This window comes from Poeciliopsis prolifica, unplaced genomic scaffold, assembly GCF_027474105.1.
Source record: "Poeciliopsis prolifica strain line A6 unplaced genomic scaffold, Auburn_PproV2 SCAFFOLD017, whole genome shotgun sequence".
NCBI lineage: Eukaryota > Metazoa > Chordata > Actinopteri > Cyprinodontiformes > Poeciliidae > Poeciliopsis > Poeciliopsis prolifica.
In genome coordinates this window covers 3,327,141-3,354,572 of record NW_026562392.1, presented here as the reverse complement: position 1 = coordinate 3,354,572, position 27,432 = coordinate 3,327,141, and the positions used below count along the sequence as shown (strand labels likewise).

Below are 27,432 nucleotides of genomic sequence, written 5' to 3'. Positions count from 1 at the left end.
CTGCAAAACCCGCATTTTGAATTATTTATGTGACATGTGTGACGGTGGTCAACAACTACAAATTGCAAGTCAGAATTTCTTTCCGGGCTGAAAGGCTTCATTTACTCCAGGGAAAATAAAGATGAAGTAGAACCCTGTTTCAGTTCCCGGGGTTAATGTACCAGAATTTATTACACAGTGATATTATCTTTACTCATTCAGAAATGTTGGTATTTACATCTCGGGTTTGTGCTTATTCAATATGTAAAACTCAAAATCATGAGCTTTTTTTATTTTTATAAAAAGTACCTCCAGTGAGCGTTAAAACTTGCTTTTTTGTGAAATTGAGGAAGTTGTATTCAAATGTTGCCATTTCCATCAATCTTGTCTAATGTGATACTTCAAAATGCGCATAAAACACAGTTAACAAGTCTCCCCACCACTGGAGTTGGCTTTCAGTACACTGTTTGATATGAGGAAATTTTACTTAAAGGCCCTATTTCAAAAATATAATCTGAAATTGTATCATAAATTATTTACGTTTTCATAAATTTTACCCCAAATATCCCTACCTTTTAGTTAGTAGTGTAGCAGTCAACACACATAGAGCTAAACATCTTGACATCATGGGCCAATAATACACTGATTCCTTTGTTTTCAGTGAGTGGTAATAAATCCCTTTTGTAGACCTATTCCTTTTTTGGGGGATATTCATCCCGTTGCATGACGATTGTAACTTCAGCTACGGGGAAGCTTCACATTTATCTCTAGAAATTTTAATATACCGAAACATTGAAGGTGAAGTCAGTGACTTTCAAGCTACTCAGATTCCGTGACTGTAAACCAAATTCCTTACACCGCGTATTAAATTAAGAGATATTCACCCTTTGCATTAATTTAGGCATCAATAAGTGCTAAACAAAAGAGGGAGCTGGTGAGAGGCACATCTGGTTAGATAAGTAGTAGTAATAGTTGCTGCAAAATTTGAAAGGTCAACATCTCGTGTGACGTGGGAAACCATGCACATTGTTGTAAGTTTCAAACAACTTTTTAATAAAAAATAAGTTACAAAAAACACTTCTTTTTTTTTTTTTTTTTTTGCTTTATAATGGTTTGTAAAAAGCAAAGGAGGGAGCACTAACGTGTCTTTAAGTGCATTTTAGTGCAGAGCAGCTCGATTGTAGCAGCTCACCTGTCCGGTGTAAGCGAAATCTAAAGCATGCTTTAGTCCGACACTGGTGACTCCTTGCAGGGTTACTTCATCTGCTTCGCTCTCCACCATACACAAGCTGAACATGGCCTGATGAGACAAAATCAAAACGATCAGTCAAAGGAGAGCTACATGAAGGATCACACTTTTTCAGTCATAGTAAATAAAACACGTGTTATGTTCACAAAGTTTATTCTTCCTATGGATGTACAGAGATAGAGATGCATATAGAGCAGCATTTACAGATAAAATACACTTACTATCTGTTTCATGTCACTTGTGACTTTGATAAATAGACAATTTAAGCCTGACAGGCACTACATTCAGGATTTATCAAGCATCGATTTTCCGGCCTGGGGCCTGGAGACCAGCAGAAACAAACAGCACAATCGGTACTCTCTGCTGCGCCTTGCCGTCTTCCTCCCATCCATGAACACAGACACACCGTCACATGAGCCCACGCTGGGCGCCATGTGAAATCAAAAGCAGCCAACGCAGGATCTGCCACTGCTGAGCATGAGTCCAGCTCGCCACTCGCTAATCAAAGCTATATTGACTGATGTAACCCCACGGAGGAAGAGGAGGAGGAGGATGAGGCAGAGTCAATTGATCAGCGCCAACCAGCAGAGAGCAGCACCACGGAGGGGCGGAAAAAAACAGACGAGCTTATCACAAGTAATCGGTAATTTATGTTTTCCGTCTGGGTTTCAAACCAGTAGCAAAAAAACACACAAAAAAAACATTAATTCTCCATAAAGGGGATTTTTTTTTTTTGCTACAATTGACATTATGTTTCTCTTCTTCAGTTTCATTACTTCAGGATAGCAATCTTGCTAGCTCTTGATTTTTAAGTATCTGTTCTCATAGCATGCACACGACTGTCACAAAATCAGCAATAACTCATCTAATTTTCTCTAATTTATAACACACATGAACTTAAACCAGTGTAAGACACATCCCCATCTCATGCAAGTCATTCTGTAGTGATTTAAATGACACATTGTGATGATTAAACTGTGCATCTTCCAGCCACATAGGGCCATTTTATGGAATAATCAAGTAACTATGTTGGCAGAACCAGCCACCCGCAAAGTCACCGCCACCATCCTTGGCGGAGACGACCAGGTAGGCGCTGATGATGAAAGATGGCGCCTGTGATTTGGGGATACGGACCAATCTCAGAGACACAGCATGCAACAGAGACCTGCCCGCTCTGGGCCTTTCGCACAAAACTGCAGCTCTGCAGACAAACTGGCCTGCTGGCAAAATGTATGTGTCTGTGTGTTGTGATAACAAGACTTAGAGTGAAATATTAGCTTTCAGAGAGGTTGTTTTCCTGTAGGGGAGAAATATTGGGTCATTTCTTGAGGGCTGAAGCTATTTTTACAAGTAAGTTTGTCAAAAAGTGTCACAGTCTTACTTTACAACAATTTTTAGCTGTGTTTTACTATAAAACACTTATAACTGTCCTTAAATACAGTTCACATTACAAACAACTCAGTCTAAAAAGAGCAATGATGAATTTCACCTATGGTGCCTTGCAAAAGTTTTCATACCCATTAAAATTTTCCACACACTGTTCAATTTCAGGCTTAAAAACATAAATGTGTTCCATTGGGATTTTATGCCATAGCAAGACCAACAAAAAGTAAAACATAATAAGGAAATTAAAGGAAACAATAAGTTTTTGGAGAATTCTCTACAATTAAAAATCTCATACGTGTATCATGCAGTCACATTTAACGCCTTTTGATTCTAAGCCTTTCTCTTTTCTTTCATGTTTATTTGAACCCCAATTAAAATTTTGTTTAAAAGAGACAGAATAGAAGAGACAACATCTTGGAGGTCAGCTCATACCCTCCCCTCACTCTGCTGATTGTCAATCCGCTTCACTATTGGAAAAGAAATAACTTTACCAAAAACTATCCATATTAGAAAACATCACTACGTTTTCAACCACGTTGGCCCTAACAAAAATAGCCTTTTGGGTGTTGTATTGAATAGTTCATACTGCTCTTAATAATTTAAGCAAACCCTTTTCAAGAAACTTGTGCTATATAATAAGAAGTTCCCAACAATAAGTAGATGAAACAAAACTGTGGTAATATTTCAACGGTTACACACATCTACAGTTAGCTAATTAGGAATCAATTGCAGTAGTGTACACAGACTGTTTGTCGCCACCTCATAAACCCCCTGGATATTAATTTTTGTGCCAGCTGAAGGATTTTATTGCCATTACTCTCACTATAAACATCAGCCTGTCATGTTTATATGTAAAGCAACAGTATTAAAACGATGTAAAAAAAAAATATCAAAGTTATGGATATGTCGTATTACTAGGAACTTTGATTAACAGGTCAAAATGATCACTTTAAAACAAATATATCTCAAGTCCTCAGCTTTGGTCACATGTTGTTTTAATATTTTCAAGTAATATGTTGGTAATGGTATTATTGTGCAGGTTCGCCCTCTCAAACGCCAATAAACTTACATTTTTTTTACAGATGTAAAAAATGTAAAACTCAACACTGGAACTGGAAGATATTTTAAATATCCGAAATAAAATACAACGACCAAAAATAAAAAAGTAAATGCATTATGAGGTGTCTGTAAACAAAACTGTCCTTCAGAATGGAAATTATGGAGCTCATTTTAATTTAGCAAGCAATTAACTGAACAATTATTTATTGCGACAGGCTTAGTTAAAATTTCTAGATGGTGAGACATCACTAGTTTTGGGGAGGCTCTGGTTTTACAATTTTGTCTTTGTAATCGGCAACACTCGGGTAAAGATTTATAATCTACATTTTCACTTGAGTCCGGGAATTTAAGTTGTGTGCGGTGGCTAAAGGTGGAGAATGATGTGGGACGTGACTGACTTTTAGCCAAGCCTCCCGAAGCGGTCCAAACATCGTCACAATGGGACTGGGATGGAGACGGAGATGAGATATTCAGGACAAGTCGCCGAGTCACGCCTGTCCAGGTATTCCATTACTGTCGCTCTCATCTGCTGGACCACATAATGTGTTATAATCACTGCTACAAGTGCTGAACTTTCCCTGAGTGTGAGGGGGGAAAAAAAAGAAAAAAGAAAAAAAAAAACGAGGCAGGAAGAGAGAGCAGACACAGCTGCCATTTACCGCATGAGCCGCCCTCATCTCTTCAGCAAATGAACAAAATTAAACCCCGCGATGGAGTCAGATGACAAATTGAAGATAACATCGTTAGCCAACACAGAGAAAAAGGAGAGCTCTGCTTGCAAAGTCACTTTTTCTTGCTTACTGTTGCACAGTGATCTAATAATCTGGAAGATGGGAGACGCGGCGTAGCTTTTGCCGACACAAAACTTAAAAGGCAAATATTTACCGGTATGTACCTTTCTGGAGAACAAAGGAGGGGTAAAAAAAGAGACCAAAAGAAGACACACAAAAGGAGAAGACGAGTGTAACTCCCCCCGCCATCAGCGCTCTGTGGAGAGATGTAAAAATAACCTGGGCACACAGAGTAACACAGGGGAGGCATAATCCCCGGGCAACTTGGAAATATTTAATCTGCTTCTCATTTGGAAGAGGGATTAGTATCTACCTTCTAATCTTCTCAGAGTCCCCAAATTAAATCTCATCGCTGCAGTTCTCTATGTGCAATGGGAAATCTCCTGTTTGGATATCTGACAGGATGCGTCTGCCTGATGCTCCTCTGAGGCCTAAACAGAGCAACTGATGCTATGGTTCAGTCCAGGAGGACCTGGCCTGGGTGAGCAAAACTTTGTATTTCATTGTTTGCCGCCTCTTGCAAATGGGACCATTTCAGTCTCTTCAACACTTCTGGGCAAAATGAAATAGGTCAAACTATTTTAGGGAGGCCAATGAAGGTGATATATCTTGTCAGATAAGAGTGATCTCACAAAAAATGTTAATTGGAGCCTAAGTTGTCACAGGTGGCGTCACAGTCGTGAAGATTATTGGTGCGCCATTCTTTAAAAAGCCTGACCTGCCGATTGCAATTTTGACCGATGATGATTTTTATTTTTTTTATCTGGAAAGTTGCTGAGCACACAAACAAATACACCTGTCAAGATAACAAATGTTGCTTGACAATGTGTGGTCCAAGATATTATTGCAATAAATGACAATAGTGTCATTTTGAGACAATTTTCAAGTAATATAATAACAGCACGATAAGGCAAGTTCTCACTCTCAAAGCAGATCAACTTTAATTTCTATAAAACACTTAACACTGGAACGGGAAGACATTTTAAATATGTGTTGTGGAAAAAACTATTACCAAGCACTGTTCAGGTAAAATCACTCAATCAAGTTTATTTATGAACTGTGTACAACTCAGAGAGCTCATAGGACAATCAATAATGAAGCAATTCTGGATGAAAAGCTCTGACAGGCAGAGACTAGACATGAGTTCAAACCAAGGATAAAGGCTCCAAAACAGTCTGGTTCTGATGCAGCTATGGAAAATAACTCCCAACTTTGTACATGTAACTCAAATAGCTTTGTCTTGGTTGGACTACACAGGAACTTAGAATAAACCTATAGCAATACAACTAGCAGATGTGACCTTATTGTAATTTTCCACTTCAACGCTAAATAAATAAAGAAAAACGGCCGAAGTCTATATGAACAAAATTGCTCATAAAAAACTATAATTACGAGCTTCAGACAAAGAAAACAGACAAAAATAGCAACAAATACACTACCAATGCTTCTCTGGCTTGCTGGTCCTAATGCCACACTCTGTAGTAAGACGCCATGCGCCAGGCAAAGTAACTGACTCAAGAGTTCACGCCTCCTTTTCGCTAGAGTAACGACAACGTAGAGAAAGATGCACCAGAGTGAAAACTTTTATCATTCAGTTTTTGGTAGAAACAAGAAAAATAAACATGCAAATGGAAATTCAGGGTTTCCTCCTGTGTATTGTAAACCTGGCGGGCCACCAGGCTTAGCATTGTTGGTAATTTAAATGGGATTTTTTTGATACACCAGTAAAAAAAATCCTATTTAATAGTAATAGTAATAGTGAGTGTAATAACTACTTAAGCCAGATATACAGTTGACTATTGACCTGTGTGTGAGGGGGTCCATCCCGGCACCTGCCCGTTACGATGCCTGCTCATGCACCTCACAATTTTATAACTTTTAACAATGTTTAACTCAAAAACACGGTAGGCCACGGGTGGACTGTCCTGGCACCTCTAACGTCAGGTTTATCAGGGTTTCTGGGGGAAACCCTGGAAATTATTGAACGTATTTCATTTGATTTATTGCTTATTGTAACAGACTCAATGACAAAGTTGGTAAATTGTTAACCTTGCGCGTGCTGACATGCCCTGGTGGGAGGGTCTGTCAGTCAGACAACTCATACAGTTGAGGAGAAGGTTAACTTCCAGACCTTTGAGGAGGTATATGAAATTGGCCGATCACCAAAAGTTAATTAAGTACCGTGCGCTCCCTGATAAGAAGGTTTGTTGTGTGAAGTCTCCAGGTAACCATCAACACGAAGAATACCAACCCTGAAGTAGTCACTGCAGGCTGCCAGGACGGCCTTGTGAGCGTGGAACTTCTGCTCGCCGGCGACCAGGGTGACGTCACACAGCTGTCCATCCTTCCTCTGCTGGTTGAGGGCAGAGAGAACCGAGTCCTGGTGGGACTTTGAGTAGCAGAGCCTCTGACCTGTCAGCATCTCCTTACTGTTAGACGCACAGAAACAAACACGACATTCCTTCAATAAGCAGAAAGCAGTGATTGGTATAAAAACATAACAGCTGGAGAAATGTGCATCCACAATGTGCGCAATGTTTTTATGTGAACCTGGTAATTTAAGAGAAAATACACACTTTGGGATTTTTTAAGAAATCTAAACTTTTAGTGAAGAGTTTATATTTTTCATTTTGATTGAAATATATTGGGAAGTACCATATCACTTATCACATATCACAATTTTGCTTTTTTGTATTTTTTTCTCCCCCTTTAATTAGAATTATCTTGAATATATTGACAAAAAGATATTAATTCTGCTTTTAAAGAAGTATGCATATCTCATTGCGTAAGATATGTATCAATAAATGTCCAGCGTTTATTGGATTTTATATTTATTCCACAGTTTTATGACTTCTCAAGTATTATCGGGAGGTTTCATTTACTTATTATCAGATGTCTCCCTTTGCAGTTGTAATTCTCAAAGAACACCTTATTTGACTTTAAAACCATTAAGCTTTTATTAAAGCTTCCTTGGTATATTTCAATAAAATATCTCAGAAGTTATATTAGATCCATCCATCTATAGTGTCCACTTATTGTGTCAACTGGTGAAAAATAATGTTATCACTGTTCCTCCATTAATTTTCTCTACCAGCTTTTGCTCTGAATGAGTGGATCAGAGTGTAAGAGGTTTGGTAGAACATGGGTGCTCCAAATCATGATTAAGCGTCATTTGGAATCACCTATTAACCAAACCAGATTATTTTTTTGGACAGAGTCAGAAGACATAAAAAGCCAAATACGCTGGAGTATTTGGCTTGAAATCATGAGATCAGATGGTTTTCAGGACACAGATCCATTAGTATGAGCATAAATTCATAAACTAGGTTTGTTGTTGCAGAACATCATCATATCATTTAATGCACGGTCATGGATATAAGTTAATGCAGGACAAACCTACATCACAGGTTAAAAAAACTGAAGGTGAAGTGGTAGTGATGCATTCTAGGTCAGAATTTCCCACTAGGAAAACTTACCTAAAGCACCTAGAAAGTAAGTTTTTCGCCTTGAAAGTCACAGAGACATCATTAAAAACTGACCTCAACATGAACAAGGCTGACCTGAGACTGTAAAAAGCAGTGATGGAGGCAGCACCAAACTGTTCATTAGCAATTCTGTCAGTTTGTTCCTTATTAAATCATTTTCTAGTTTCATTCAACCTCAATCTGTAACCATGCAGCAGCAGCAGTTGCTTTCCTGAAACTTAGTAATGGGTAATATATATATATATATATATATATATATATATATATATATATATATATATATTATATATATATATATATATATATATATATATATATATATAGTCAAATACACAGCAGATGCAGCCTGTAGATCTTATATCCAGTTTTAGTCTTGCAAGCCTCCTCTCCAGGAGGCTTGCTCTGTCACCTTCACGGTGATAGAAATAGGAAATAGGTGTGTGGGGACTCTGGTCTGGAGGTAGGAGAGATAATAACTCATGCTGCTTGTCAGGTTCTCTGACAGAAAAAGACATCCAGCAGCACAGAAAAGCAGGAAACGGTTCAGAAGCAAAGCGATGTAACAATCAGAGAACTGAGAGGTAACATGAGAGAGAGGAAGAAGGGTGGAATCTGTTGATGTTCAGAGTAAATATGTCACTCCTGACATAAAAATGTTACAATACTGCCTGAACTTTTAGACGGTACCAGTTAAACCTCAGGTACTTGCTCACTTTTGTTCTTTTACAAAACTGGAGGACACTTCTGAGCAGATGCCACAATTTCCTTATGACCTTGTTGGTGCTCAGCTGCCAACAAGCTTTCCTTCTTCAAACCATTTGTGGATTCTTGACCACTTTAATATGAAAAAAAACAATTAAATTCATGATGGATATTCATACTCTTGTTTTCTTCATCTAACAAATCCATTTCAAGTGCAGAATATTGACTTCCTGTTTAATATGTCATGTCAGCTCCCCAAGTTAAGCACATCCTATGGTATCACTGACCAGTGTTTATATTTTAGATTAAAAGCATGTACACCATGTGTGAAGAGCAAAAGATTCTTTTAGATTGATTGGCCCAGACCCCTTAAGTACCTGGTAAAAAAAATTAAATATCCTCTCTTTTTCCAGTCAGTAAATGCACCAGATTTTGCATTCAGTAGAAGTAGACTTTAAGTCAGCTATCTTCAATCAGTCTTGTGGTTAACATTTTAAAGAAAGCATAGAGATGTAAGAAGCCCTTTAAAAGAAATTTAGCATTCATCAATGCTAGCCATGCTAACTATACTGATTACTAAATATCAGATGCAAAAGTCCGTTAAGATGCTAGCAAATATTGATTACTTATGGCAGGAAGGCTGGAATAATATCACCATCTCAATATCAGTGTATGCAATATTTATATTATAATGAACTGCTTTGAATGCAAATTGGTGTTGACAAACAAATTTCAAGTGTCACAACTTCAAATCTTTGGATGCTAGTGTGATATTTAGAAATTTGGGTGCTAAATATGGAGTCTCACTACCACACCTGGCTCAAAATCCCAAAGACTACAGAAAGTGTTGGAAGCTTCATTGGCAAAGGGAAGACATGGCTTTATCGCACCTCGTTGCAATATTCACCAAAAATCTGGATTTTGCTGTTATTTTTGCAATTTCTTTGCAGTCAAAATGTCTGATTTTGTTGTGCTACTCTAGAAATGTTTATGCAACGTTTTTTTCTTGTTAAACCCCTTCCAGGTAGAAGCTATCAGTCAATTAAACACAATTCTTTCCCACCATTTTTGTGAAAAATTTGCAAAAAACGGACAATTATGTTCTAGAAAGGCTCGAAATCTGTTGATTGTGTGTGGATTTCACGAAACTGCAAAAATAAAAACTGTAGGAACCAAATAACATTGCCAATGCCTAATAGTTTGCAGTCGTATTTTCAATACTGTTCTTTTATGCTCTCATAATGTAGCCCTTTAAGAGAATGTAGAGTCAATTCAAATCTGTCATAGTAAAAGGTAAAATTTTACAAAAACCATATATTGCAAATTGGTCAGTATATCTCTGACATACATACATCATTATATTGAAAAAATAGCTCATAAGTATACAGAAACACAAGTAAAACTACATAAAGGAGACTGATTTGGAAGTATTTTAACTGCTTTTGAGGAAACACAACAGTCTGCATTGTACTTCCTATCATTCAATAAACAACAGTGATTTTGACTCCATAGATCAAACTCATTCTTGGTCAATACATGGAGAAAAAGCCAAAAAAACAAACAAAACAAAGATGTAAGATATGTTGCGACTCACAGTGCAACCTACCTGAGGCCGGGTTCAGAAGGCATGCCCCTTCACAAAGCAAGAGATGAAGGAGGGGAAGGTGTGATGTGCCTCCTGAGGACTGTTGTCTCCACTCTGGGTGCAGACATCAACCTGATAGGACAGAACAGCATGTCAGCTTTATTCAGCGCATCCACTTGACCGAGCCGAACTGTCACAATCTCCCGTGCGACGTGCGAACACACGTTATCGAACGTCATGCCTAATGCCGACTTCCCCCGTCTACCGACTGCATAGCTGTTGACTTTGACGATTCTTGTAGCTGCTTTCGAAACACGGGGGACGCAGGACAGCCTCCAACAAAGAGTTCAGACAATAAAAAAAAACAATAAACAAACAAGCTCAGCAGTTCTCAGAACAATCGGAGAGTCCAAATTACACCCGGTTCCTTCTTGTGTAGCGACAACCTCGACATAATGTGCAACACGCCTGAATCTGATACACTGGGGAGGACAAACGGGAACCCAGGAGGTCAGTGCAGGTGCACTCTGAAATCCAAGCTGCACTGGGTACTTTGGTTGAAACATACCTACTTCCTGTACAACAATTAGTCTCACCAGATCCTCTCATAAACACTGCCTCATCATTGGCATTTTTCATATTTTGTCACTTGGTTCATTTAATTTGTTTGAATTTTATGTAGCGTGTCAACTCAAAATTGTTATTATATTTTTAAGTATAAAAGACTTCAACTGTGCATATACATAACAATGAGCTGGAGATGCACCAATCTGACATACATATCAGTACCAGTCCCGATATTGGAAAAAAATTCTACACCAGAAATCGGTGACAATGTGCGCATACCATAAGGGCAGATCTATTCATCCTAATTCTATGTTTTGTGTTGGACTGATTTATTATTTATTTGTCTACTTTCATATTTAGAATTTCTAGTTGGACTTTCTGAACCATTTGAAAAAAGGTCTGTCAAAGTTAATCTTTTACATGTTTGACCAAGGTAAGTCAGCTGTGTATTGTTTACATCGGTTTCAGTTTTTAGTGTTCATTTTGAATTGGCTGTCTTACGGCCAAAAGCATTGACTGAACAGATCAAAGTTGACAGCTGGACATTTTCGGGACGATAAGATGGATGAATCCTGGAAGAAAAACCCCTTAGAAGCTAGAGACTGGGGCAGAGGCTCCTTGCAGCATGATCCAAAGCTGAAATGAAACCCTTGAATCAAGACTTATTCATGAGTTAGAAAGGTCCAGTCAAAGTCCAGACCTGAATCCAATTGAAAATAAGTGGCAAGACTTGAAAATGAATGTTTACAGATGTCGTCCATACACTTTAACTGAGCGTCAGCTATTTCCAACAGAAGAAAAGGAAAAAAATTCCATCTTTAAATGCAAAAAGCTGGTTTCAAGACATACTGAGTCGTGTGGTACTTTGAGATTAAATCCTAGTAAAATTCACTGGCGTTAGAAGTTGTGACGTGACAAAATGGTAAAACGTTGTTGGGGTATGAGTACGTCTTCGCATCTACGCCAGAGGATAAATGAAATGCTTTTTCCTGTATGAAGCTGAGGGCTGAATGTACAGCTGGCTGCTCTGTGGTCCCCACTCAGATGTATTGATCGACCTGTTTGTGAATGACCTTCAGCCACATGGTCAGAGGCAGCTACTGACCGAGGAGGAACAGGGAGCACACCTCAGACAATCAAATAAAACCTTCTTCCATTGAGTTTTACAACGTGGTTAGATAATGTCAATTTTGGTTACATATGATAAAATTCATCTTTTTTTTTTTATCTAGATGTAAACCGTGGAGATTAAATATATTTCAACGTGGGTGTATTCGCAGTTAATAATCACAACAAGTAGGCCATTGTTCCCTGCAAAGCGCTCTAATCTCCTGACTAACAAAGAAAAAACAGACACAATGCCTGTGTAATGTTTTCCAAGCAGAGGAGACAGAAGGCTTTACAGATGAACAGGTAACAGGATTGAGGAGGAGGAAGAGGAGGAGGAAGAGGAGGAAGGTTTGGGTTTCCAAATAGCCAGACCCCATTAGCCCATTGACTGTCACTTCCCAAAAAGCTTCCAGCTGTCAAAAGGTCTCCTAGCAACAGGCCAGCGCCTCAGTCCACAAACTGTGAGGACAGAGACGGAGGACAAGTCCCCGCACTGACAAACACAAGGACCCTGTTGCATCCCACAGCCGCGCCGCGCGCGCATATTTCTGGAGCACCTTGCGTTCACGCGCAGATTTGACTGGTTTCGGCTCGCTTTTAATCCCAACGTAACACGGGCTTTACGTACCGCATATGAACGTGAAGTGAGTCGGTCCGCGTCCTCCGAGGTGGCGCCGACGTTACAAATGTCATTTGACGTCCGTAGTCGCTGGTCTCCTTGCCGTTCACAGCGGGGCGAAAACGGGAACACTGCCGCTAGCGGAGGCTCTCACTTACCGCCGACACTGTATTGGCTGTACCCGACTGTAGCCCGTCAGATATTACATTATAACCCCGCCCCTAAGTGGCGCTCAGTCACATGAACCCCGGTTGTTATATGGCCGAGAAAGCGCGCCCCCGCGTGGTTAATATCAGACAATGCATACTGAATGCTAAGATTTGTGACTTTTTATTTTTGTAGACAAAATAAAAATGTCAGAGATCTGCTTAAAAATGTTTAAGCAGTATTATTTTCTTCTATTGAAAATAATAAATCCCCAGGGCTGTGCAGCTCTGCAAAAAAAAAAAAAACATAAAAAAATATGCCTGAATTCACCTTTTATAGACCACAAAGTGTAAAATCTGTGAACTCATGGTTTCAGTTTAACTTAATTGACTGCACTGGGTTTTACTCCATCTCCATCTTGTCTCTAAACTGTATTTTCTCTCAGAGTTGAAAGAAATGTTTTTGCTAGTGCATGGGTTCCAAAATAGAACATGCACATGCAAGATTTTACGAAGGTCCTGGGACTTAGGAGTAAGATTTAAGAGCATTTTTAGATGTAACTGGCTTCACAATACACAAACACAAACAGATCTATAGACAAGTATTCATTCTTTTTCCCTACGCCTTTTAATTTTTCTTCCAATCAATCAGACTTTGATATAACGTTTCACAGTAGGTATGAAAAGAACGTTGCTGTTTAACACTCGTAGGATTTTCTTTGAAATGTGATGACATGTCCTGGGGCATGCGTCCCAGTAAAACATGTCTGGCAACGCCAATGGTTACCTCCAAATAATTACTGTGCTTGATGCATAGATCTATGTCTTCTGTGAGTGTTCAATGCTTAAATGTTTCTTCTGTGTCAGTGCTGTGCTATAGTATAGTCAAAACTGCAGTGTTATTATTATGGTTTTGAACAACTAGTTTGGTGAAATCAAACATTACATTCAAACAGTTCATAAAAAAAGCTCATTCTTATTTGATTGCTTTAGTTTTTTAAGCGTTTATGTAAATAGTCTTTTTTTTCTACAGGGAATCAAAGTTCAGCAGTTTTGTCACTAATTAGGGAAAGTGTTCAGTTCTCAGTTAATGACTCCACAAGTCACTGCTGCTTTGGTTCCTGGAATACGCTGGAGTTACAATCCCCATATCCTTCACAACACTTCCCAGGAGCCAGCCTTTCTTATAAATTCCCTCAGTTAGCGTTAATCTGGACATTTTTTTTTCAAATATTTTTGAGTTTAAATGTATGAATCATCTTCCCAGTTCTTGTACTTCACTATGACGACATATTTTGCTCTGGGGGGGAGAGGAAATCAGAAAAAAACAAATAATCATAAAAATACTACTTCCAGGAGATAAACAGTGTCTGAAAGAAATGCTTTTTAGAATGAGGGTAAATCAGGAGAGCAGCATCATCCTTCATTGCATGTCAAGTACTCAAGTGAGACCTCTTTGTGAATCACTATGTTCATACCAACCTCCTTACCTGTAGATCAAAGTAAGTAATATTTAAGATTTTCTATTGACCCATCTTAAAATGCGGGAATAAAATGTGTCGTGACAGGCTTCTATTGACAAAGCACCTAAAAGCATTGCAAAAGAGCAAACCGAATATGTTTCTCCAGCTCAAGGCCATGCAAAGGGAGAATTAACAAGACAAGAAGCCAAGGGTCCCATGGAAACTCGGGAAGAGCAGCAGAAATCCACAGCCCAGGTGAGAGAATCTGTTGGCAAGGCGACTGTCTGTCACGCTCTCCACAAATTCAGCCTTAATGGAAGAGAGCCAGGGTGAAAGCCAAAAAAAGTCTTGCATAAAGTTTAGCTACAAGACAAATAGGAATTCACGCCTCAAAGTAAGATTTTTTATTTCGTTATATAGTTAGAAAACTATATATTATTTTCATTTGCACAACTGCATCCTAATAAAATGTAGTTATGGTTGTACACACTGTGAAAATGTTCAAGATATATAATGAAAATCAAAATGCATCTATATATGAATTGAAAAAGGAAGAAAGGAAAAAAATCTCAAGTATTAAACAGAAAAATTTCATCCAATATACAAAGAAAAACAACAAAGGACAACTGAAGAATTTCAGGAAAATCCTTCATTCAAAATATAAAAATTAGAGCTGTTTTGGACGTCAGGTTGTGAGGGCATGTTATGAGCTAAATTCCAATGCTGCAAGTCATGCTTTCATCACTAACAACGACTAACAAACTAAATCAAGTGTTATGCGACAAGGTTTATACCATTTACCAATGTTGACTTTGGGAAGTGCAGGAAACTTGCTTCATGAAGAAAGTGGTATCAAAAAACGTCAGCTCAAATAAGCATAACGGTTTGCCGAGGACTTATTGATGTTTTTGCTCTTTTCAATCTGTCTTTTTCAGACAGAAATTAAACAGAACCCTTTGTTTAGGAGGATCATAAGCCAATCTAATTTTGAAACATCTATATGACAATGCCAGGTACTTATTGTATCATCTTATGGTGGCTCAAACTGGAAGACCATCATTTATTACTTTTATTTAACATGTTTTAGAGTTTGAAGCAAGCAAGCGAGTTGTTACTATGACATACCCATTGCTTCAAGTTTGTTGCAGCCTCACGAAAAAGTGTCTACTCAAACAGTCAGTGTGACAAAATGCTGTCAGTTGTTCTTTACTTGATTTGTGTGTGTTTGATAAATAATGAGTTGGCGTTCAATACATATATTTTTAATGACAAAAGTTAATAAATTCATAATTATTTAGAAAGTTCCTTGATAACTATCATAGTTAAGTTCAATTGCGTTCAATTCATTTCGGATATAAGCAACAACGTTACGCTTTACATTGTGGCACCTTTGGCACTCCATACTACACACACAGGCACATTCGTTGCTCCTCTCTCCGCTTTCAGAGCGGGCTGGAGGCCACAGCGCCCCCTGGCGTCGACGCTATTCGATGGGAACGCCGGACGAAAACAGAGGCGGAGGAAGTCGGTCCTCGCATTCCTTTAAAGAAAACCCCTCTCCCGAGTGTTTCTATGTGAACTGCTGCTACAAAAGCACGTTGACGGCACAGGGGTAAGTCATTTGAATCCGCGTCTTTGACGTTTTTGTGCTCTTTCTCCCCGATGTTCCGCCGAAGTTTCCCCGGAGCCCGCGGTCCCGCGACGGCCGCGGCCGAGGCACGGAGCTCGGCCGAACTTTCTGCTCGCGCTCGGTTGTCCGTCGTCGTGGCTCGAAAGTCGATTCTGCCTCGAGAATGTTGTCAAAGTTCAGAAGTTATAAAGCGACTGTTACGATGTTTCTTATTCACCAATAGGTGGGGACGCGTCAGTGTTTACTGTGCCAGCTCTTAATGTGAAAGTTCAATCAGCCTACTTATGTTAATGGGTGATATTCAAATGCACCCATTCAAATGGGTGATATTAGTGCAGGTCGGTGAGCTTTGAGGTCAGTCTGAAGGTTTGTTAGGAAACACATCCAATCTGTGGACTAATAATTACCCCAAGTTTTGTTATCTGTAAAGAAAAACATGACAAATCATCTGACGGGTCTTCTTGGCATAAACTAAAACATGTGCATGGTGTCTTCAAGTGTTTAGAACTCCACAGGGGCCCCACATGAAATGACCAAGCTTTACCTGGTGAGACACACAGGACATCAATGGGAAAGCATTGCAGTCGGCTTCGCATTCATAACTCTAAGCTCCTAATATGCTACTGCGCATTTGGAGTTCTGACGTTTTAATGTGAAGTTTTAATGGGCTCCAACAAGCCGAGACTGATTCTTCTGAATCACCTATGATCCTGTTGCATTTCCCTCCCACCATCCCTCACGCCCCCCCAGCCTGTGCAGATGCTTGCACACAAAAGTTTGTGCCGGAATTTATGGCTCCCAAAATCCGCCTGAGTTATGTTTCTTAGGAGAGTTTCTCAAGCTGGGTCTTATAAGTACCTCAAGAGACATGAGGAAAGTCACTGAACGAGGGCGTGTAATACATTTCTCTTTGCTGTACACAAGTACAGACACACGCTCAAAAAATAAGTAAATAAATGCCAGAGTAGGGCTCCTAAAAGGGACAAATTTCATGTTAATCATCAATTTATTTACAGGGACCTGGGACCTGCTGCTCTGGCCTCTGAAATGTCTCCAGGAAAAGTGATCTGTGGATGATACTGTGAGTCATAAGGGAAAAAAGAAAAAAAACCAATAAATTCAAGGCAAATATATCCCAAAGAGCAACCTCTTCCAGTTGACATAGAAGCCCAGACTTTCACTACCATGTCAGCTGCTGCCATGTTGATGCCAGGGCCGCTGTGGTTGTGGCTGTCGCTGGCGTGGGTTGGAAGCTGCGGCTCTCACAGCCTGTTCACCTGTGAGCCCATCAAAGTGCATCGGTGCCTCGGGATGCCCTACAACATGACGTACTTTCCTAACATGATGGATCACTACGACCAGGAAATCGCAGCGAGCAAAATGGAGGTAAGCCTAAACGACGTAAGACCTAACGTTCCTCCTCTTTTGTGCCCGCCTCCATAGAAAGTAAAGCTTCCTTTGAATTTCCGTAGCTTCTCTGCTTCTTCTGAAAACACATTACTATTTCTGAAAACAACCAACATTCGCGGTATGGTTAGGATGAGGTGGTTTTTTTGGCCATATCGAAATTGGCTTACTTGACAAAACTGATTATCAGGTGAACAGACTTATTCATGATGTCTGAAGTGTAGGAAACGTGAATGGTGTATAAAATATCTATGCTGATAGTGGCCCAAATTTTCATATCGGTGCAACCCTGGCAACAATCAAGTAGTGACCCTCCCGCTCCACCCGATGGAAACATGTGGCCCCAGATTGTAATGTGGTTGAAAATACTTGGAAACAGTTCAGGGCTGCAGGTGTTTGGAGCAGCCAGTCACGACATGATGGAAATGTGAGCCAGAACCATAATTCTGACTTGTCAGTGGAAAGCAGTTTGCAGGTCAAAAGAGAGAACAAAACTCTGAAGGATTTATCACGCACTTGTTGGTAAACTCTTTAAAACAGTTGCACACCAGCCACATTGCTTCACACTCACTGTTCTGGTTTTTACAAGACGGCGGGTTAAAAAAAAAAAAAACACATCTCAGCAATGATTTCTTTATGCAGAAATCTCTGAAAATGCATCTTTAATCGTCTTATTGGTTCACTTTTTGCGGCGTTACGCTCCTATAAACTAGTCCGGGTGTGTGTTCCTCTGCAGAAAACCCTGTTGTTGTTGTTTTTTTTGTGTTTCGTTCTTCTTGGTAGAGCATCTTGTCTCCAGGCATTCCTTTGGGCCCAGGGTTCTGGTTCCTTTTACACTCAGTGTCAGAATTTGTGAATATGAGCAGTGATCTGTTGAAGGAGTCTTTTGTGCGGCGTCTGGCAAAGGTGCAGGTGTTCGATTTCACAGCAAGCTTGGCCACCGGCAACTCTATCGACTTTGTTGCGTAGAGCCTTTGATTTTTGGAGGAAGGGGAGGGACACGCCTGGTCCCACACAAAGCTGACTGCGCATACCACACCAAGTATCTTCTGTCTGTTAATGACTCACTCATTTGCCCCAACCCTCACCCCCCCACCCCACTGTACGCTTAGCTGTCTCCCATGTTACGGCCTAACACTCTGGCTTCAGTCCTGTCTGAAATGTGTAGCTGTTTATCACTAAGCCCCGGTGCTGGAATCCAACAGACTGCCTCACTCTCAGCAGGTCGGCTTATCAGTCCAGTACTCTAGACGGAAGGCATTTGCTCCAAATTCCAGAAGATTCTAGAGCTGAGGTTGTTTAGTTGTTAGAATACCTAAAAAAATTAAAAATAAAAATGTAAGTACTCGGTGACAAACCTCATGTATCTTTTTCTTCTAGATGAAGAAGAGTTGACCTTTTCAAAGCAGCAGTATTACGTAAAGTTGACCCTTTTTTTTTTAGCTTTACAACATTTTATAATGTTATTCTCTCATTAAAAAAAGGGGCCTGGAGTTTTGCTTTGATTCTTTCGTGCATGTTTGAGAAATCCTTTTATCTCCCATGGCAACCATTCAGCTGTAAAAAACCTTCTGGGTGGACCTAGCCCCGCCTTCGAGGACGAAGCTCTTCCTCTTAGCTTCCAAGCTTCTGCTTCACAGAGCACCCTCCCCCACAACTCCCTGTCAGCTCCTTCAGACTAGCCGTCAGCAATTAGCATTTTGCTAATTGCTGACGGCTAGTGCAACGCTGGTGAAAAAGTTGTTAAAAGGTTAATGGAGGGGCGATGTTATGTTATGACTTCCTGAAGACAGAAGTTTCAGAAAGAACGGGAGTTTTGAAAGAATCTGAGGCTGAATTTCAAGATGTTAATTACAAATTACAAAGTCAAATTTTTCACTTCTAACAACTTTTGGCAACTTAGAAACTTTGCTGCAGTATGTAGTCACTTTTCAGAAAAAAAAGGTATCAACCAAAGACAGAATCAACAGGTCAGGCTTTTTAAAGGTCGACTAGAAAACTGTAATTGTTACATCTCTTCTGTCAAACTGCAGACATGTTTGATATATACATAACGTTTATAACAAGTAGTTATGTGATTGTGCTGCAAAATGCAAAAATACTGTACATAACACTGCACCTTTAAGGCAAAAAAGGTCTGACTTTATCGCACTGACGCACGTTGACGGTTTGTGAAACGTGAGCAGTTTTTACTGTAAGCGCTGCAAAGCAAGTAAAGGTCAGATTGTTGAGCCCAGGAGGCGCTCTGAGTCAGGGACCTCCAAAGGAGAGAAACAAGGGTGCTCACTGTCAGAGAGAGAGAGAGAAGGGGGGGGCGATCCTTGGCCTCACAGATATGGGATGTCTGCCAGAAAGGATTTAGGAAAAAGAAGCAAAACACTGAATAGTGGTCTGTGCTTTAGAGTATGAGCCATTTGTTTTTGGGGGGCAAAAACACAAACTCCTTCATGCGGCTTGACTGCAGCTCCAAAAAATCTTAAAACTTCTCAGCAGACAAAGTTTCTCCAGTTAAAAGGTGGCTTTAATGTCTAGTTGCTTGTTTCAGAAATGTATTTCCTTTCATTTCCTGCCAGAGATATTGCATTCCCCCCATAACCACCTGACTCCTGCCGCCGCTCCCTCGTTCGCCCCTCTCCAGGAAGTTCTTGACCAGCGTGTTGAAACAGAAGAATACTCTTCCTTTCCAGCCGGTGAATGGGCAGCTTTGTGCAGCTTATCACAACAAAGTTCAGATGGAGATCAGTTCACGGTCTAATTTTATTAAGCAGAAATGACCCATGATCTCTCTGGATCTCTTTGCCTTTGTTATTTTAGATTATTGTTAATTCATGATATCTTTGGAGGAGACAGGAAAAATTGGGTCCTTCTTATTTTTATGATTTTCTGCCTGAAAAATTGTTTTAAGTTTTATCTAATCATCGATCTTCTCGTAACCTGATTAATTCCCTTCACAGTCGCTTGACATAAGCAAAGTGTTGTTTTCCATAGACTTCATTTGAGAAAAGTAGCCTCTGTAAACAAAAGTCTCTGTTTTTCTTCTTTTTTTCTTTTTTTTTGTCCTCTCCCTTTGCAGCCATTTATGCCCCTAGCGAGTCTACAATGCTCACCGGACGTCCACCACTTCCTGTGCCAAGCCTTTATCCCAGCGTGCAGCGAGGAGAACAGGGAGATCCGCCCATGCAGGGAAAAATGTGAGGCCGTCCTGAATGACTGCCAGGAGAATATTCGCATTTTTGACATCACCTGGCCTCCCGAACTGGAGTGCAACAAGTAAGAGGACACCCACCAATAACATACGACAACTTTGTCACATTCAGTCACATTACAACCGCAGCCTTCGCTGTACTTCATAAAGATTTTGTGTAAAAGACTGGTTCTGCGCATTTCTAGGTTTGCAATATTGCAATAACCATGTCGGGCTTCACTTCTGTCATTTACCAATTGCCAATTTATTAGCTGAGCGATTTATTGGCCATCCAATTTATCAGTGATGCCCTATTTTTCACCAAGTATGGAGTTTTGCATGTAGACCAAAAAGTTCAGTTGTGACCTCATCCAACCAGAGCATCTTCGTCCACATCCTTTGGTCTTTAATATCCCCCAAAAATTCCCAAAGGCTTTCACAAAACCTTTGGGATTTCTGATGAATTTGAATTACAGTAACTTATGAAGGAAAATGTTTTTTCCAGGATTTTATTTCGGAGCATCAGGGTAAAGTCCCAAATACAAATGAAGCATTTTTTTTCCCTATAAAATATTTTGATGCATCTTTTTTCCTTCACGTCTTAGTTGTTGTGTACTTTGCATTGTCCTGTCAGCTATTATTGAAATTAAACACATTCAGGTTTACAGTTAGGGAATCCGAAGAAAGAAAGCGTAAAACGTTCAACAGGTGTGAATACGACTGCGATTCCCTGTCAGGCTCATCTTGTCACTGCTCCTGTCCTCTAGATTGAAACCTTGCGGGTCGGACGGTTCCGCCCTTCCCTCCACCACCCCGGTGACCTCCTCGTCCCTGAAGAGAGACCTCGGCTTCTGGTGCCCGTTGCAGCTGAAGACCAAGCCGGGCCACGGCTCCTCATTCCTCGGCGCCCAGGACTGCGCTCCGCCCTGCTCCAACATGTACTTCAGACCTCACGACATCGAGTTCGCAAAGAGCTTCATCGGCGTGTGCTCCATCATCTGCCTGGGCGCCACCCTCTTCACCTTCCTGACGTTCCTCATCGACGTCAAGCGCTTTCGCTACCCAGAGCGTCCCATCATCTTCTACGCGGTCTGCTACAGCTTCGTCTCGCTCATATACTTCCTCGGCTTCCTGATCGGAAACAACGCCGCCTGCACCAAGGCGGATCATCACGGAGCGGTGGAAACCGTGGTGGTGGGCTCGCATAGCAAAGGCTGCACTCTGCTTTTTATGCTGCTTTACTTCTTCACAATGGCGGGGATTGTCTGGTGGGTCATACTCACCATCACCTGGTTCCTGGCAGCTGGACCCAAATGGAGCTGCGAGGCTATCGAGAAGAAAGCGGTATGGTTCCTACTTGTAAACTCCTAAAACAGCAGTGCCAAACGTTGAAGTTCATAGTTTTCCAGACACGCTGCATGTTGTTTATGTCCGTACATTTGCCCGATTTGCCCTCCAGCGACAACGCTGGAGGGCAAAAAGACGATTGTTTCACTTGCCTATCATGGCCTCACTGCAGCGGTAGAGCAATTAAGACAACAGCTCCACTACCGCATCAACATTCAACACCAATAAACACACAAACATTTCCCACAGAATGTAACATTCAGCGCATTACAGTGTTATGTTGTCAGGCTTCGTGTTTATTCGTGATTATTAATAAGCGATCATCTGAACACAGTCTTTAAACCCCTGCTCTCAAGATGGTCTGTCAGAGATCAGATGTGTGAGTCACGTTACTTTTTTCAGCTGAACCGAAACACATCTACATGTTAAGGTTGTCAAAGCGAGCACAACTGACCCACTTCCCTCTACCTCCCTACTTTTTAATTCTCTTTGTACTCAAAACTTTTCACTGACCTGAGAAATGAGAACCTTGGACCTTCCGATTTGGTTCTCATAGTGTTGACAATTGGTACCAAAGCACTGCGTTCCTTTTTCCATTGAATATCATGTGTACATTTAAGATTTGCCACGTTCTGATGACAACTGAACAGATAAATCCAATGGTGGTCTTCCTCGGAGAGCAGTTTTCTGGCAGGATCTTGCACACGTTACTTTGCAACGTTTCTATAGCGAAACGTGAGAACCTTCATACGGGTGATAATGTGGTGCATCTAGGAAAATGTGGCAATTATCCTCCAAAGCAACAGCTCTCTCTGTGTTCTGTGTTTCTAGGTGTGGTTCCACACCGCCGCCTGGGGAATCCCCGGCGCATTAACCGTCATGCTGCTGGCCCTGAACAAGGTCGAAGGAGACAACATCAGCGGCGTTTGCTTCGTGGGGCTCTACGACCTCGACGCGCTGCGGTACTTCGTGCTCGCCCCTCTGTGCGTGGGTGTCGTTGTGGGCCTCTTCCTCATCCTGGCAGGCATCGTCTCTCTCAACCACGTCAGGCAGGTGATCCAGCACGACGAGCGCAACCAAGAGAAGCTCAAGAAGTTCATGATCCGGATCGGCGTGTTCAGCTGCCTCTACCTGGTCCCGCTGGTCACCCTGTTAGCCTGCTACACCTACGAGCAGAGTCACCGCAGCTCCTGGGAGAACACCTGGGTCAATGACAGGTGTCAAGAGTACAGCATCCCCTGCTCCTACAAGGTATCTGTGGCTGCTTCCATCATTCACTGTCAAACAGGGGCCCTGATCTTATCTACCTGTGTATAGATCGGAAAATCAGAGAGTGGCTGTGTTTCCATTATAAATGCCCGCAAAACCTTTTCAATATTCAATTAATTTTTCACAAAAACACAATTTGAGAATTGTGGTGTTTCCATTAAATAAGAAGTGCAGTTGAAATCACACATGAAAAAGTCTGTGGACACAGTAAGTCATTAAAAATTAGAGATCATTTATGTTTGAATGCAGTTTTTGGGGAACTGGTCAGCTATTTTTACAGAAGAACTGTAGATTCAACACTTCGGAAAGCAAACTCAACTTTTGATGAACTGTGTGATGACCTCTTGATGAGTCAGCTGTACATTGTCCAAGGAGACCAGTTTCTACACATAAGTTTAAACTATTTGGACTTTGTCTATTGGAATTACATCATGATGGCTTAGTCGAATAAAAAAAAAGTGGCACAATAATGCTTTCTTTACCCGCACCAGTTTGTCAAAATCAACTTAGTCTCTTGACAAATGCCAGTTTTAGCCTCAAATTGGATTTCATAATGAACATAATTTGCCCAGATCACAAGGATCTCGTTAGCATTCGTGTTTTTCTGTGTTTCAGGTCACGGAGCTCAGCCGTCCCGACCTCTCTTTGTTTCTTGTGAAATACTTGATGACGCTGGTGGTCGGGATATCTGCCGTGTTCTGGGTCAGCAGCAAAAAGACCTGCTCTGAGTGGGCCTACTTTTTCAAACGAAATCGCAAAAGAGAGTAAGGCTCTTGCAATCTCTGACGTAGCGACCGCACCAGAAGCAGCGCTGCCGTGTCACGCGCTAACGGGTCTCATCTTTGATCCACAGCCCCATCAGCGAGAGCCGCCGGGTCCTCCAGGAGTCCTGCGAGTTCTTCCTGAAGCACAACAGCCGCGTCCAGCACAAGAAGAAGCACTACAAACCCACGTCCCACAAGCTCAAAGTCATCTCCAAGTCTATGGGCACGAGCACCGCCGTCTCTCCCGCGAGCGCCACGCATCAAGGCTCCTCTGCGTTTGGCAACCACGAGCCGCACATGAGGAGCTCCCTGTCTGAGACCTCCGCCAGGGAGCACCTGGAGCGCGGCGCCTCCGGCCGAAGCTCCAGGAGGGAGCGAGAGAGGGAGCGAGAGGGCGGGGAGAGGCGCAGCAAAGGTGGGAGCTCCAGCAAGGTCAGCAGCCGCTCGGAGAGCATGAACAGAGGAGCAGACGGCAGGTAAGAGGTTTTTTTCTTTCTTTTATTTAAGACTAAACACTTTTTACAAACTCATAGTTTCTTGAGATCTTTTTTATTTCACCACAGTATTTAAATTTTAACCCTTTAACTAGTTATGTAGAGGTAAAGTGCAGACTCTTAGCTTTGTTCATAGGTTTTTCTGCAGGCAAATGTGACAAAAGTTCATAAAACAACTACTGGCCCTTTTTAGGTCCAACATGTATCAACTAAATGATTGCATTTTCATATGAATTAAAATATACAATGAAAGTAAATTGTAAATGTTCTTGTTTAGAAAAAAAAAATGATTCAAACCTAAATTGGTTTTTTTTCAGGTTTAGAATTTATATCTCTTGAATCTTAAGCTACTGGTGCACTAATAAATCACCACGATTTCCTTAGTTTTGAGGGACTAGTGATCGGTCGTTACAAGCTGATTTTATCCACTGATCTTATCTACCTCGGTAGAAGTCTGGCATACGGACAAGTGCGTTTAAGACAAGTTATCGCACTGTTCCTTGATGTACTTAGCGACTTTTCAGACCAAAAAAATATCAGTACGGGTGAAAATGAGAATTTGCAGGCCAGGCTTTTTATAGATCAGAAAAGTGCAGTCAGTGCTGCCTTACCTTAAGCAGCAGTAGAACTTGCTTCAAAAATTGATTGAGCTCTTTAGTTAGCATTGCCTGCTCCCGAGCCTGTATTCAGTCCAGGTTGACGTGGATTTGGATGTGAAATCCAGTTTGACAGTCGGTGTGGTCGCCGCTGCTTCCATTGCGACCAGGGCCGCGTCAGAACGCAGGCATTGTTTTGATATCCGAGTTGTAGGTTGTCACAGAGAAGCTTTTGTGTTTCTCTGTCATAGACCTTGAACCTCTTATCTCCGATCTGCCATTGGCCACATGGAAAACCTTAAATCAGTTAAATACCTTTTTTTTTCCTTTTCTTTTTATCGTCATAATTGGCCCATTTCTGAAGGTCGTTTTCTCCTGCGCAGTTTTTGGACTGTCTCGCTTATAAGCAGGATCTCGTTTCACAGCGTGTCAAATTCACATGCCGCACTCGGAATCAGCCTTCTGTCGGCCTAACTAATGAGGAGACGATGAAGGAATAGCTGCACCTGTTTATGGAACAGGCTTCATTAAAAATGTAAATCCTTTCAATGCTTACGTTGATTACACCTCAGCCCTGAAAAAAAAAAAAAAAGCTGCCACAGATTAAGCACACACTGGAGGTTTCATTCCCACAGTAAAAAAAATGTGTATTTGAGCAGAGAATCGGTCAATTTGACTATGTTAAGGAACAAAAACGACATATAAGCAGCTATAATTTATGCGTCTAAAAAACATCATCAAGCTGTATTGTGCCGTTGTGTTTAGAATGACTCCAAGAAGCGAGCTGTCAGACACCAGACAAGCTACGAGTGGACAACAGCAGCAGCAGCCGACTTTGAACCAATCGCACAGCAGCATTCTGGACTCCGCCCACCAGAAGGTGGACAAGGCGTCAGAGGAGAGTAAGGACCCAAAAGAAATCTAAGCTAAAAAATGTTTTCTGTTCAATCTTAAAGATGGCTTAAAGGTATTTTAAGTTGTATCCAGTGAATGTTCAGGACCCTAAACATGCAGCAGACATCAGGGGGTTTGTTGGACCAGAATAATGTGGGATTTAGACTGCGGCTGCTCAAGGTGACGACTGCGTGTTGCAGGTTTACCGATCTTTTAGTCCGAACGTTGAAGAACATGGCTGAACCAGGCTTCTACCAGTGGACTTTTAGGAACATCGCATACATCACAAACACTTTTTAAAGGTTTCAGTTAAACGACGTTTGATTCTTTCAGCAACAACAAAAAAACTACATCATGACCTGTGTAAAATATTCTTTTCATTGTAGAATTCAAGCTTTTTTACTGTACTAGTCCACACACTGAATCTTCATGAAGTGATTTATGATATTGCCAAACATTCAACCCATGAAAGTTGTGCTGTTTTTGGAAGTCTTATTGTTACTTTTGGATACATTGTTTGTTATAAGACCAAGTATGTGCTACTCTTAAAAGATGCTCTTAAACTTGAAATAGTTGAATGTGCAAATTTATTGTTGAAAAGCTTTTCCTCTTTTTTTTTCCTATCCTGAACTTTTGTTTTTACATTTTTGTACACTGTTGTCTTTAAAAACATATCAACTGGACTGGGTTAAATCACTTTTGGGAAATAATCCAAACATAATCAAGCAGGCCTTTTTGCACTACGTGGTATTAGAAAAACAAACCACAAATTACTGAATAACAAATAAATACAAGCAGTAATGTGTCGATATAAGTGTGAGCAGGCCTGGCTTTTCTTCAAAATGTGACTCTGTTATTGTAATCTTCAAATTGTGAAGGTTTTCCTTAATATCTATACAACTGGTGCATTGGGCTCTTTGCACCTCAAGAGGAAAAAAGAGAGCCGCATTTTGCGCATGAGATTGTGACGTCAGCGCGGCAGGTGCGAAGAGCCCTGTGACCTGTCCTGTGTTAATTCTCTTGGGACCTCCAGGCCAGCAGGGGGCGATATGTTGCCTCGAATTCTGCTTAACCTTTGGGCTGGCTCGAGCTGTGAGGAGTATTCATAACATTTAAAACACGTTTAAATGATCTAAAGTTGTTTTTGCACGCTTTAAGTGAATTATATGGCAATGCATTGCGTCTTTAATGCTGCATGATCTTTTGAGTCGATTTTTATTTTATTTTATTTTTTTTAACTGTGGGAGTTAAGACATTTCCAGAGTCACAAATTAAAAGGGAAACCGTGTAAATGAATGTGTTGTTTTGTATTTCTGTCGCCTTATTATCAGTTTAGTTAATGATGTGCCTTGTGTAGTCTGTCAAATATTCTTTTTTCTTTTTTTGCTGTTTCCTCAGTCAATTTTTGTACCTTTTGTAGTTTGTAAGCTCGGATTACTGTGATGTTTTGAATAAAAACACGTACAATTGTTTTCCATATTGTGTGATTCACTGTGTTTTATTGAGACTTTTTTTGCTTTGTTTTTTTTTAAATAAAAATATGTACTTCAGCCAATAATTGGAAATCGGAAGGAAAAGAATGTCATAATATGGAATGTGGTGTTCAGCTATTTTTACTCTGATACCTTCAAGTAAGAGTCTGTGCAACCAATTTATGTTAGAAGTCACCTGATTATTTATTTATTTATTGCAAAGAATAGAAAAAC

At 40.7% G+C, this 27,432-nt stretch overlaps 2 protein-coding genes across 3 annotated transcripts in view; one reads left to right on the top strand and one right to left on the bottom strand.

The window, feature by feature from the left end:
- klhl32 (kelch-like family member 32) overlaps positions 1 to 12,777 on the bottom strand; it is a 30,415-nt gene extending 17,638 nt beyond the window's left edge. The window contains exons 1-4 of one of the 2 annotated variants that reach the window (XM_055042226.1): positions 12,542 to 12,777; positions 10,258 to 10,368; positions 6,716 to 6,893; positions 1,172 to 1,279 (exon numbers count right to left, since the gene is read on the bottom strand). In XM_055042226.1, coding sequence (XP_054898201.1) covers positions 1,172 to 1,279; positions 6,716 to 6,893; positions 10,258 to 10,280 — 309 coding nt within the window. In that variant the 5' untranslated portion in view covers positions 10,281 to 10,368; positions 12,542 to 12,777. Of the gene's footprint in view, positions 1 to 1,171; positions 1,280 to 6,715; positions 6,894 to 10,245; positions 10,369 to 12,541 lie in introns of those variants that run through there. The other variant, XM_055042227.1, reaches the window with a different exon arrangement.
- A 2,867-nt stretch (positions 12,778 to 15,644) lies between these two features.
- Positions 15,645 to 27,203, top strand: LOC129367632 (frizzled-6-like). The gene is made up of 8 exons (XM_055042209.1): positions 15,645 to 15,753; positions 16,788 to 17,157; positions 20,252 to 20,448; positions 21,130 to 21,706; positions 22,541 to 22,960; positions 23,594 to 23,742; positions 23,832 to 24,218; positions 25,598 to 27,203. Exons 2-8 carry the CDS (start codon positions 16,957 to 16,959, stop codon positions 25,755 to 25,757), a joined length of 2,091 nt encoding a protein of 696 aa, XP_054898184.1. The 5' UTR covers positions 15,645 to 15,753; positions 16,788 to 16,956; the 3' UTR covers positions 25,758 to 27,203.
- The last annotated feature ends 229 nt before the right edge of the window (positions 27,204 to 27,432 follow it).